Raw genomic sequence first — 12,934 nt, forward strand, 5'->3', positions numbered from 1 at the left:
TATGTTCTCGAGTGGGCTTCCTCTTGACGCTCCAGTTTCCACCTTCAGTCCAAAGACGCACTGGTTGGTAGGTTAATTGGTTACTGTAAACTGTCCCGAGATTAGCCTAGGATTAAAGCGTTGGGTTGCTGGGAGGCACAGTTCGAAGGATCGGAAGGGTCTGTTCCATGCTATATCTCAATAAATAGATAAAATAAAATCCCCAACTACAGACAAGCTTACTTCTTTCAATTTCACCACTGATTCTTCAAGATTAATTTTAGTTTGCACTGTAATAGCCTTAGGCTATAGTTTGCACTGTAATAGCCTTAGGCTAACCGCTATACTACCGTGCCGACACCCCCCCCCCACCCCTGACACTACCGTACTGCCCCCAACCATTAGTCGTTAAGTTTACGAGCGCAGTGCTCTATGGATAAGTGTTAAGGGTATTTTAAATGCTGGGAGATTGCAAAATGTTACTGTTCAAAGGAATTTCAACCCATCAGAGGTCCCACCAATACTTTCTTCTGCTGTCACTGTTTGGTAAACAGGAACACAATCATAAACACGAGATTTTGCAGATTAAAACACACAAAATGCTGGAGGAGCTCAGCAGCTATGGAAAAGAGTAAAGGGTCAACATTTCGGGCTGAGACCCTTCATCAGAACTGTTCACTCTTTTCTATAGATGCTGCCTGGCCTGCTGAGATCCTCCGGCATTTTGTGTGGGTTACTTTGACTTCCAGCATTCTACAGATTTTCTCTTGATTGTGATTTGATTACTACACTGCAAAGTCTTTTCCAGGAGTGCCCACCCCTGAAGAAATTCAAATCTTCTCTTCGATGAGAGTTCAGTGAAACCCTCTCTCACTGCTCCCCCTCTGTGATCTCTGCTGCCCTCCTTCTTAGCCCTGATGAAGTGTCTCGGCCCGAAGCAACAACTGTTTACTCTTTTCTATAGATGCTGCCTGGCCTGCTGAGTGCCTCCAGCATTGTGTGTGTGTTGTTTGGATTTTCAGCATCTGCAGATATTCTCTTGTTTGAGATTCTGCAGATGCTGGAAATCCAGGGCACCTATGGAGAGGAATAAACAGCTCATGTTTGTGGCTGAGACCCTTCATCAGGACTGGAGAGGAAGGGGGAAGAAATGAAAGTTCAAAGTAAACTATAGTATCTAAGTACATATATGTCACCATGTACAACTCAGATTCTTGTGGGCATGCTCAATAAATCTTAGAATAATAACCATAATCGAATCAATGAAAGGCCGTCCAACTAGGGCCTTAACCCAGAGTGCAGGAGACAACAAACTGTGCAAATACAAAAGAAGAAACAATAATAATAAATAAATAATCAATAAATATTGAGAACATGAGATGAGGAGTCCTTGATAGTGAGTCTATGGGTTGTGGGAACATTTCAATGAAGTGAAGTTGAGTTATGCCCTTCGGTTCAACTGAACTTGGTGCTGTAAGTCCTGAGTCTCACGTACCTTGTTCCAGAATAAGCTTGGGGACGGGAAGGAGGATAAGTTGAAGGTGACAGATGCCTTCTCCTGATCTCACGTATCATCTGCCAGCTTGTACTCATATTATATATAATGTAATTTATGTGGTTTTTTAAATTAGGAATTGCAATGTACTGCTTCTGCAGAACAACGAATTTCACAACCTGTGCCAGTGCTATTAAACCTGATTCTGATTCTGATTAAAGGACTTGTCAATCCACTTACGGGTGCATCCGCTTTTCTCATCGATGACGATGCCTCGGAAGTTCCAGAATCCAGGTTCGCAGCGGTCGCATTTCAAGCCTCCCACACCCGGCTTGCAGGAGCACTGACCCGTGCTGGGATTACAGGTCTCGCTGTACGATCCGTACCTATTACACTCACAGGTACCTGCAACCGTCACAGTAAAGAAATATTTGCCAGTTGCTGCCTGGTTATGCATCTTAACTTACTTGGGATGACATTTTTAACCTTGATAGGAGTCAAAATAAAAATCTCTGAAGATTGGGAAAAAATAAACATAATTGATCATAGGACATAGAACAGTACAACAAAGGAACAGGCCTCTTGACCCACGATGTTTTGCCGAACCAATTAAACTAGTAATCAAATGGACAACTAAACTAATCCGTTCTGCCTACACAATTTCTATGTCCTTCCATTTTCCTCACACCCACGTGCCTATCTAAATGTCTCTTAAAAGTCTCCCCCAGGCACCCACCACTCTCTGTGTAATAAAACTTGCCCCTCACACCTCCTTTGAAATTACCCCCTCTCACCTTAAATCTATGTCCTCTGGTATTAGACATTTCAACCCTGGGAAAAAGATACTGTCTCTCTACTCTATCTCTGCCTTTCAAAATGTTATAAACCTCTATCAGATCTCCCCTCAGCCTCCGCTGCTCCAGAGAAAACAACCCAAGTTTATCCAGCCTCTCGTTATAGCGCAGCCCTGTAATCCGGGCAGCACCCTGGTAACACACACAACAAATGCTAGTGAACACAACAGGCCAGGCAGCGTCCATAGGAAGAGGTACAGTCGACGTTTCGGGCCGAGACCCTTTGATTGTACCTCTCCCTATAGATGCCGCCTGGCCTGCTGTGTTCACCAGCATTTTTTGTGTGTGTCGCTTGAATTTCCAGCATCGGCAGATTCCCTCGTGTTTGCGTTTTTAGCATCCTGGTAAATCTCTTCTGCACCCTCTCTAAAGCCACAACATCCTTCCTATAATGGAGAGGACAAGAACTGTATGCAATACTCCCTGAACTTGAGATTACATTTTAAACTGTGATAGGAGTCAAAATAAAAATCTTCTGTAGAACGGGCAAAAAAAAAACACGTTGAATCATTGGAATGGCAACTGAACTGGTTAACATGGACTGTGAAATTAGTTTGATAAACTTACTAATGGATAAAAATAGCAAGCATTTCAGAAACATCAAGTGATACAGCAGGAAAACAGGCCCTTCGGCCCATCTGGTCCATGATGACCAAGATGCCCATCAAAGATAGTCCCATTTGCCAGAATTTCACCCACATCTTATTTATTTATTTGCATGGCGGGGCAACCTTAACTGAACACAATATTCCAAACATATCTTCATACCAACATCCTGCACAACTGCAACATGGACATTTAAATAGCAAAATGTTGTAATTCTCCAGAAACTAACAGAAAAGATTAAAGTTATAAATAGATACATTAGGGGTATTTAAGAGACTCAAGACAGGCACATGGATGCGAGAAAAATGGAGGGCTATGTGGGAGGCAAGGGTTAGATTGATCTTAGGGTTGGGAGGAGACACAGGAGCCTGAAGACACACACTCAATGTTTTAGGAGCAGCTCCTTCCCCTCCATCAGATTTCCGAACGGTTCATGAATCCACGAACACTACCTCAGAATTGTGCTCTCGTTTTGCACTATATCATTTTAAGGTGCTTGGAGGAAAATGCAGGGGGGACGACGGAGGTAGGTTTTTACACAGAGTGGTGGGTGTGTGGAGCAGGGGTGGTGGTAGAGGCAGATACGTTAAGCACATTTAAGCAACTCTTAGACAGATACATGGATGATAGAAAAATGGAAGGCTATGTGGGGGGAGGGGTTAGACTGATCTTAGAGTAGGTTAAAAGGTCAGCACAACAATATGGGCTGAATGGCCTGTACTGCTCTGTAATGCTCTGTGCTCTAGTCTGCAAGGATGGGCATATATGTTGCTAAGCAGAAAGTAGCAGATGCCATCTGGTAGGCACAAGAGCCAGCCACCAGCAGCTGGTCGCTCTGTGTTTATATATTTTATTCATTTAGAGATACCGCACTGTAACAAGCCCTTCCAGCCCAAGGAGCCCGCAGTGCCCGATTACACCCATGTGACCACTTAACCTTCTAACCTGTATGTCTTTGGAATGAGGGAGGAAACCCATGGGGTCACAGGTACAAACTCCTTACAAGTCGAACCCGGGTTACCGGCACTGCCAAGTCTTACACTAACCGCTACGCTATGTGTTAAAGCGGAAGGACTTACTTGGGCATCCTGCAAGGCCAACGCCCTGGGCAGCGGTAATGTTGTCCAGACAACAGCCGTAGACGGACTTACTACAGTGTTGCTCGGGGACGGACGCTGGAAGTGCATCTGCGGGAAGAGAGAAGAGTTTGAATAAACAGACAGTAAATAATGGAGGTTCAGTTAGCACAACATTTCACAGCACCAGCAGTGACCAGTCGGGGTTCAATCCCACCACTGTCTGCAATGAATGTGTACGTTCTCCCCGTGACCACGTGGGTTTCCTTCGGGTGCTCCGGTTTCCTCCCACATTCCAAACACGTGCAGGTTAGCGTTAGTAAGTTAGTTTACTTAGAGATAGGGCAGTGGAACGGGTCCTTTTGGCAGCACATCCTCGGACTGTGGTGACACAAAACAACGCATCTCACAGCGTTTTGATGTTTCGATGCATTCGTGACAAGTAAAGCAAATCTCTACCTTTAATTCACAGGTTTTGGAGAAATCAGATCACAGGGTCGTAGGCCACACTGCCCATAATAACCATGCTAACTGCTGCTAAACCAGCTAAACCAATCCCATTTCGCTGCAATATGTCCATGTCTTGGCTAGATGCTGTGAGAATTCCCGCTTCCACCACGGCAACCATCATCTGTGTGAAGGAATTCCCCCTCAGGTTTCTTCCAAACCACTGGCCTCTCACCATGCAACCATCCCCTACTCTAATGGATTGTCCACCATGTGAAAAATAAGATAATCACTCTGCCTTTACATCATTTTGTGTGAGAGTTTTGGAGTTGGAATGGCACCAGGAGTAGGGAAATACTGGAGAGAGGAGAAGCTGCCGGCTGTTGCCATAGCAACACCTGGGGAGGGGGAAGGTGGGAGCACAGAGAGCGGGATGGAGAGGGGCAAGGGAAAGGGTGGGGAGAGGGAAGGAGGTAGGGAGAGGAGGAGGAGTTGGAGGGAGGGGAAGTAGATGGAGGGAGGGGAGTGGGGAGAGACAGCAAGGTAGGGAGAGGGGGAAGGTAGATGAGAGGAGGGGAGGGGAGGGAAAGGATTGCAAGGGAGGTGAGGGGTAAAGGGCTAGGAGTGAGACTAGAGAGAGGACAGCAGTCACTGACTCATCCAGCACAGAAACAGACCCTCCGACCTAACCCCTCCATACTGACAGTGAGCTGGTGCCATCAGGCGGTGTTTGTCCCACAGCTCATGGGAGCGGGAGGGAGGGGAGGAGAGTGGAGAGGAAGGGGAATGAAGGAGGGGAGGGAGTGAGGAAGGAGTGGGAATGAAAGGGCCTATTCCGAGTTATATCTCTAAATAAATAAATAGAAATGGTTCATATGTTGGTTACACTTTAACCAGCCAAAGTGGAGCTGATTGGGTAATTTGCTGCTAATTAACCTTGACAATCCCTCTGCTGTAAGAAACAGGTTGATTAAATGTACATTACTTATTTGATTATCTTCTACTTTTTGCATGTTTGGAGAGTTCAGCCAGCATTGATTTGTGAAAGTTGGTGTGGCTCCCTCACACTTCACAGAGAATCAGTTCTTGGTTTAAATTGGCTTTTCTGTACAAGAGACTGTTAGTGGTGAGTTTTATGTCCCAAATAGCCTCCAATTAGACACCAGCCTAGTGTTGATAATTTATACTCTGTTAAAACACTTCTCCCGGTTTAGTTACTTAGAGATACAGTGCAGAACAGGCCCTTCTGGCCCACCGACTGCACCTTGATTTAACCCTAGGACAATTTACAATGACCAATTAACCTACTAACCGGAACGTCTTTGGACCATGGGACAAAACTGGAGCACCCTGAGTGAACCCACACGCACACATGAAGAACGTACAATCTTTCTTACAGGAGACGATGGAATTGAACTCTGAACTCCAATGCCCCGCGTTGTAATACTGTTGCATTAACTGCAGTGCCACAGAGGCACCCTAAACTTAAAACTCTTTTTATTTATCATATGTACATCGAAATGTACAGTGAAATGCATTGTTTGTGCCAATTCAAACTGTGCCACCATGCTTCCGGCAGGTGCCAACATCAGATGCCCACAACATAGCAACCCTAATCCGTGCATCTTTGGCATGTGGGAGGAAACTGGAGCACCCGGAGGAAACCCACACAGTCACGGGGAGAACGTACAAATTCTTTACAGACAGCAGTGGTTGTGATCGCTGGTGCTGCAAAGCGATTACGCTAACCACTACTAACGTATTCGGTGATAAAATAGTTTCTCTCTCAGGGCCTGCTCAGGGCTTTGCACTGCTATTGTGTCCCCGCTTTGGTTTAGTCATGCGGTCCCATTTAATTATATCTAATTTTACAGCGTGTTAAACAACTTACAAAGGGGCTCAGTTGATCCTGGTAATTCCCAGACCCATCTGTTCTTTAAATCATATTCCAGACCAAAAACAACAGGATGAGTGAAGGCCAACCCAGGAAAGACTGACAAGCAAGAAACAAGCTGCCCTTTCCATCTCTGATCTTGGGGCCAATTCTCAGGAACAGATTGGCAAACCATCTCCTTGAGATGTGTTCAAACATGCAATCCTACCAATAATCTGGACTCAGTGTATTATGAGGGACATTGAACACTCATAGAGTTATAGAACGCTACAGCAAAATAGCAGGCCCTTCAGCCCATCTAGTCTGTGTCAAACCATTAGCCCGTTTAGTCCCATTGACCTGCACCCGAATCACAGCCCTCCATACACATCCCACTCACGTACTTGTCCGAACTTCTTTTTTATGTAGGCATCCGTTAGTCTTGTGAAACCATGGATTTGCGCCTTGGAAAGCTTCCAGGGCGCAGGCCTGGGCAAGGTTGTATGGAAGACCGGCAGTTGCCCACGCTGCAAGTCTCCCCTCTCCATGCCACCGATGTTGTCCAAGGGAAGGGCACTAGGGCTGATACAGCTGGGCACCGGTGTCGTCGCAGAGCAATGTGTGGATAAGTTCCTTGCTCAAGGACACAACACGCTGCCTCAGCTCAGGCTCGAACTAGCGACCTTCAAATCACTAGACTGATGCCTTAACCACTTGGCCACGCCCCAACACTTCTTTTAAATGTTGAAATCAAACCAATATCCACTAGCTCCTTCCACACCCTCACCACCCTCTGAGTGAAGGAGTTCCCTCGATGTTCCCTTTAAACATTTCACCTTTCACCCTTAACCCATGACCCCTAGTTCTAGTCTCACCCAACCTCAGCTTGCATTTACCCTATCCATACCCCTCACAAGTTTGTATTCCTCTATCAAATCTCCCTGTAATATTTGAAACTCTCAGGGATAAAGTCCTAACCTATTCAACCTTTCCCGAAAACGCAGGACCTCATGCTCCAGCAATGTCCAGGACCTGAGTTATAGGGAGAGGCTGAATAGGTGAGGAATTTATTCCCAGGAGTGTTGGAAAATGAGGGTAGATTTGACAGGGATATGTAAAGTTATCAGGGGTATAGATAAGGTGAATGCAAGCAGGTTTTTTCCACTGAGTTTGGGAGAGACTCAAGTCCATAAATTGATCATAAAATTCACTTCAAATCTGATAATACTTAATCCTTTCACAATTGACACTTCGCTAATTTACTCAAATAATAGATTTGTTTAAAGAGGCATCATTATCAGCATCCCCTCAAACAGGAATCCTTTTTATAAGTCAATAAATTAACTAATTATTTCTCCAAATGTTTTGTTTTCTTGCACTGGGTTCTAATTACGCCAGTGATGTACCTAACAAAATGCATCACTGAGTTCACCACATTAATCTACATTCACATTAGTACCTAGGAAGTTGTAAAACAGTCCAGATGTCACTGAGCAAGAAAGGAGATATTCAACCATGTGGACTTTAAGCAGCACCTTTACAAAGTGAAAAGATGAAATATTGCTGGGGATATCCACAGAAATCAGGGACATGGAAGCTAAAAATGTGATCATCAGTTTTGGAGTATTGACTTTTGGGCAAGAGTTGGCCACAGAGTTTGATGAGGCAATTAATGTTAATAGTTCTTTCTGGCTCCAGCATCAACAAACCTTCAAATTATCATTACAGCCACTGCATACCTTGACTGTTTTATTCTTTATATATATTGGCGATATATTCTTCTATATATATCCTTCTAAATGTTGGCGAGACCTGACGCAGTTTGGGAGATGGTTTTGCTGAACACCTACGCTCTGTCCGCCAGAGAAAGCAGGATCTCCCAGTGGCCACACATTTTAATTCCACATCCCACTCCCATTCTGACATGTCTATCCACGGCCTCCTCTACTGTAAAGATGAAGCCACACTCGGGTTGGAGGAACAACACCTTATATTCCGTCTGGGTAGCCTCCAACCTGATAGCATGAACATCGACTTCTCTAACTTCTGCTAATGCCCCACCTCCCCCTCGTACCCCATCCGTTATTTATATACACACATTCTTTCTCTCACTCTCCTTTTTCTCCCTCTGTCCCTCTCACTATACTCCTTGCCCATCCTCTGGGTCCCCCCCCACCTCCTTTTCTTTCTCCCCGGACCTCCTGTCCCATGATCCTCTCATATCCCATTTTGCCAATCACCTGTCCAGCTCTTGCCTCCATCCCTCCCCCTCCTGTCTTCTCCTATCATTTTGGATCTCCCCCTCCCCCTCCCACTTTCAAATCTCTTACTAGCTCTTCCTTCAGTTAGTCCTGACGAAGGGTCTCGGCCCGAAACGTCGACTGCACCTCTTCCTGGAGATGCTGCCTGGCCTGCTGTGTTCACCAGCAACTTTGATGTGTGTTGCTTGAATTTCCAGCATCTGCAGAATTCCTCATGTTTACTGTTTTATTCCCACCAGTTTAGTTGTTTCCTACCAGTACCCATGACACTTCACACACTCTTGCTCTTTCCAATGACTTTAAGTTCCCTGTCTCATTTTCACTACGGATGCCATACCTTTATCTCTCCTTCCCCCTGCCACCACATTCTGCTTCCTGCAGGGATCACTCTCTATGCGATTCCCTTGTCCATTCATCCCTCCTGTATTTATCCTCGTAAGCATTAGCAGATGCCACACCTGCCCCTACACCTCCTCCCTCACTACCATTCAGGTCTCCAAACAGTTCTTCCAGGTGAGGTGACACTTCACCCGTGAGTCTGTCGGGGTCATCTACCGTATCCAGTGCTCCCGGTGTGGCCTCCTGTATTATTGGTGAGACCCGATGTAGATTGGGAGACTGCTTTGTCGAGCACCTACACTCCATCTGCCACAACGAACGGGATTAGTGGCCACCCGTTTCAATTCTACTTCCCGTTCCCATTCCAACATGTCAGTCCGTGGCTTCCTCCACTGTTGTGATGAGGCCACACTTAGGGTGGAGGAACAGCACTTTATATTCTGTCTGGATAGCCTCCAACCTGATGGCATGACCATCGACTTCTCGAACTTCTGGTAATTGTCCCCTCTCCTCTTCTTCACCATTCCCCATACCTGTTTCTCTCTCTCACCTTATCTCCTTACCTGCCCATCACCTCCCTTTGCTGCTCCTCCCTCTTTCCTTTTCTTCCATGGCCTTCTGTCCTCTCCTATCAGATTCCCCCTTTGCCAGCCCTTTATCTCCTTCACTAATCAACTTCCCAGCTCTTTACTTCACCCCACCCCCCTCCCAGTTTCACCTATCACCTACCACCTTGTACTTCTTCCACCCCTCTCCTCACCTTCTCACTCTGACTTCTCCCTTTCCTTTCTAGTGCTGATGTAGGGTCTCGGCATGGAAGGTCAACTGTTTACTCTTTTCCATAGATGCTGCCTGATGTGCTGAGTTCACCATTTTGTGTGTGTTGTTCTGGATTTCCAGCCACGATGGCATGCAGAAGACACTGCCCAGAAGAAGGCAATGGCAAACCACTTCTTTAGAAAAATTTGCCAAAAACAATCATGGTCACTGTGATTTCCTACGTCATATGACATAGCACATAACGCCGATGATAACTCTGTCTCTATGACTCTAACCAGAGCACTGTCAAAGAGGCCGAGGAAGCTCTCTCAGTAAAATCTTCAACTGCCGTTACTCCATTTCAGTAGATATTTCAGACTGACAACTTAATCCAATGTCAGATTCATAAAGGTATGCTGGTGAAAAGGTGATTTTGCAAGAAGTAACACAGAACTGTCTAGTGAGGAGATCAGGGATCAGCCTAAGGTAGATGCTCGATGGAGTGGTGTAAATGAAAGCATCATGAGCAGATTGCCACTCTGTGGTACCAGATGGCCATTATACCTGTACTAAGAGCTTTAGCTGACAGGTAATGACAGGAACACACTGGGATTATGTCCCTGGAGATCATCGGTGTGTTGAGTTACTTATCAATTGTCATTGTACCACAGCATATTATTACAAAGGAAAACATCAGTTCGAGTTTTGCGGAGATTTCATGGGAATGGTATTAAGTTTAAATATCACACCCCATTTGGTGTGGTTGAGTGTCAGATTATAGTAGTGTGAGTGTGTGCTATATGTATGTATGTGTTTGTGAGGGTGCCAATGTATGTGTTGGAGGGGGGGGGGGATGTACATGTGCTGGTGTGTGTATGTGTGTGTGTGTCAGTTACTTTGTGTTTATGTGTGTCTGTGTATTTTGAGTGTTTGCATGCCGTGTGTGTGCATGTGTTTGTGTTGTGTGTGAGTGTGTGCACACATGTGTATCTGCATGTTGTATGTTTAATGTGTGTATGTATATGTGTGCATGTGTGTTTTGTGATGTGAGCGCAGGGGCATGTGTGTATATATGTGCGTGTGTGTTTTATGATGTGAGCACAGGTGTGTGTGTGTATATGTGTGCGTGTGTGTTTTGTAACGTGAGCGCAGGTGTGTGTGTGTATATGTGTGCGTGTGTGTTTTGTGATGTGAGCGCAGGGATGTGTGTGTGTGTGTGTGTGTGTGTGCGCGCGCGCGCGCATGTGTACGTGCGTGCGTGCGTGTGTGTGTGACCTCGAGCTCTGATGAAAGACTTACCTTTGCAGGAGTTGGGCACGATAACGTGAAGGTCCTTTCTAAGCTTACACCGCGTCAACTTCAGTGTGCAATCATTGTCATAGGTCACCCCATCAGATCCACAGACCTAGGCAGAGAGAGACCGGCAGTCAAAGAGAGAGAAAAAACACCTCTTTCCAGGAAAATCCTGTAGCTGTTAAGAAGAGGTAGCATTGAGGAACTGTGACAGCTCAGCCCTCCTGGCAAAGTTTAAAAACAAATCCTTGAACAAGAAAATTCTTGGCACAAATAAAAGGATGTCTGCTTCATGCTCTGCAAGGTGTTAACAGTGAGCACTATCCCATAAAACCATAAGACATAGGAGCTGAATTAAGCCACTTGGCCGTCGAGTCTGCTCTGCTATTTCATCATTGCTGACTTATTATCTCTCTCAAGCCCATTCTCCTGCTTTCACCCCACAATCTTTGACACCATGACTAATCAAGACCTTATCAACCTCTGCTTTAAATACACCCAATGGCTTGTCCTCCACAGCTGTCTGTGGCAATGAATTCCACAAATTCACTACCCGCCGGTAAAGAAATTTCTCTTCATCTCTGTTCTAAAGCAGTGGTCCCCAACTACCGGGCCGCAAAGCATGTGCTACCAGGCCGCAAGGAAACGATATGAGTCAGCTGCACCTTTCCTCATTCCCTGTCATGCCCACTGTTGAACTTGAATACACATGAGGTCATCAGTCGGTCATTAACCTACAATTACTCGATGAGTGAAAAACAAACATCGTTTGAGAGTTTATTTGTAAGAGGTGGTAGGGGACATAAAAAGCCTAACGATGATGATAACGCAGAGACAGCTGAGATCGAGACTGCAAAAAAAAGAAAGCTTCCTTCAACAGAAAATACGACGAGTCGTACATAAAATATGGCTTTATTGCAACCGGTGACTCACACGCTCCAAGGCCCCTGTGTGTGATATGTGGGGACAAGCTGTCTAATGAGGCAATGAAGCCCTCAAAACAGTTTCGGCACCTTGAGTCCAAGCACCCTGCACTTAAAGACAAACCCGTCGAGTTGTTTGAGCGGAAAAAACGTGAGCAAGCGGGACAAAAGCAAGTGCTGAGAGCCACCACCTCCACAAACGCTGCTGCTCTGAGAGCATCGTACTTAGTGGCTGGCCGTATTGAGTGACATGGTTGAAGTTATCAATCACATCAAAGCAAAAGCCCTTAACTCACGTCTGTTTGAGCAGCTTTGCGAGGAAATAGATGCAGAGCACAAACGCCTTCTCTTACACACTGAAGTCAGGTGGCTATCAAGGGGGAGAGCCCTGGCCAGGGTTTTTGAGTTAAGAGAGCAGCTACAGAGATTTCTTTCAGGAAAAAGGTCACCACTGGCAGCAAACTTCAGTGACGAGGAGTGGATAGCAAAACTCGCTTATCTGTGTGACATCTTCAACCTGCTCAATGAACTCAATTTGTCACTTCAGGGGAGAATGACAACTGTCTTCAAGTTGGCAGATAAAGTGTTTGCTTTCACAGCCAAACTGGAACTGTGGGGACAGCGAGTGGACAGGGGCATATCTGACATGTTCCCAACATTAGCTGGGATTTTGGGAGAGACTGAAGCTGCAGTGTTCTTCTCACAGCTGGTGCGCGATCACCTATCTTTGCTGTCGACAGTATTCCAGCATTACTTCCCAACCGCAAAATGACCCGAGACGTGCAAAGGAATGGGTCCGTGGCTCATTTGTGAATGTCCCCAGTGAATCGTCCATGTCAGCACGGGAAGAAGATCAACTCCTTGAGCTTGCAAATGATGGTGGGCTGAAAAGTATGTTTGACGTAACATCTCTGCCGGCATTCTGGATCAAAGTCAAGGCTGAATATCCTGAGATAGCCACGAAAGCACTGAAAACATTGCTCCATTTCCAACATCATATCTCTGCGAAGCGGGGTTTTCTGCAATGAA

The 12,934-nt window shown here is 45.7% G+C and overlaps 1 protein-coding gene across 6 annotated transcripts in view; it reads right to left on the reverse strand.

Moving 5' to 3' along the window:
- Nucleotides 1–12,934, reverse strand: part of agrn (agrin) — a 534,989-nt gene that overhangs the window by 100,577 nt on the left and 421,478 nt on the right. For all 6 annotated transcript variants that reach the window (XM_063033167.1, XM_063033166.1, XM_063033165.1 and 3 more), the window contains 3 exons: nt 10,989–11,094; nt 4,014–4,121; nt 1,715–1,879 (listed from right to left, as the gene is read on the reverse strand). In XM_063033167.1, coding sequence (XP_062889237.1) covers nt 1,715–1,879; nt 4,014–4,121; nt 10,989–11,094 — 379 coding nt within the window. The remainder of the gene's footprint in view (nt 1–1,714; nt 1,880–4,013; nt 4,122–10,988; nt 11,095–12,934) is intronic.

This window comes from Mobula hypostoma, chromosome 25, assembly GCF_963921235.1.
Source record: "Mobula hypostoma chromosome 25, sMobHyp1.1, whole genome shotgun sequence".
NCBI classification, from domain to species: domain Eukaryota; kingdom Metazoa; phylum Chordata; class Chondrichthyes; order Myliobatiformes; family Myliobatidae; genus Mobula; species Mobula hypostoma.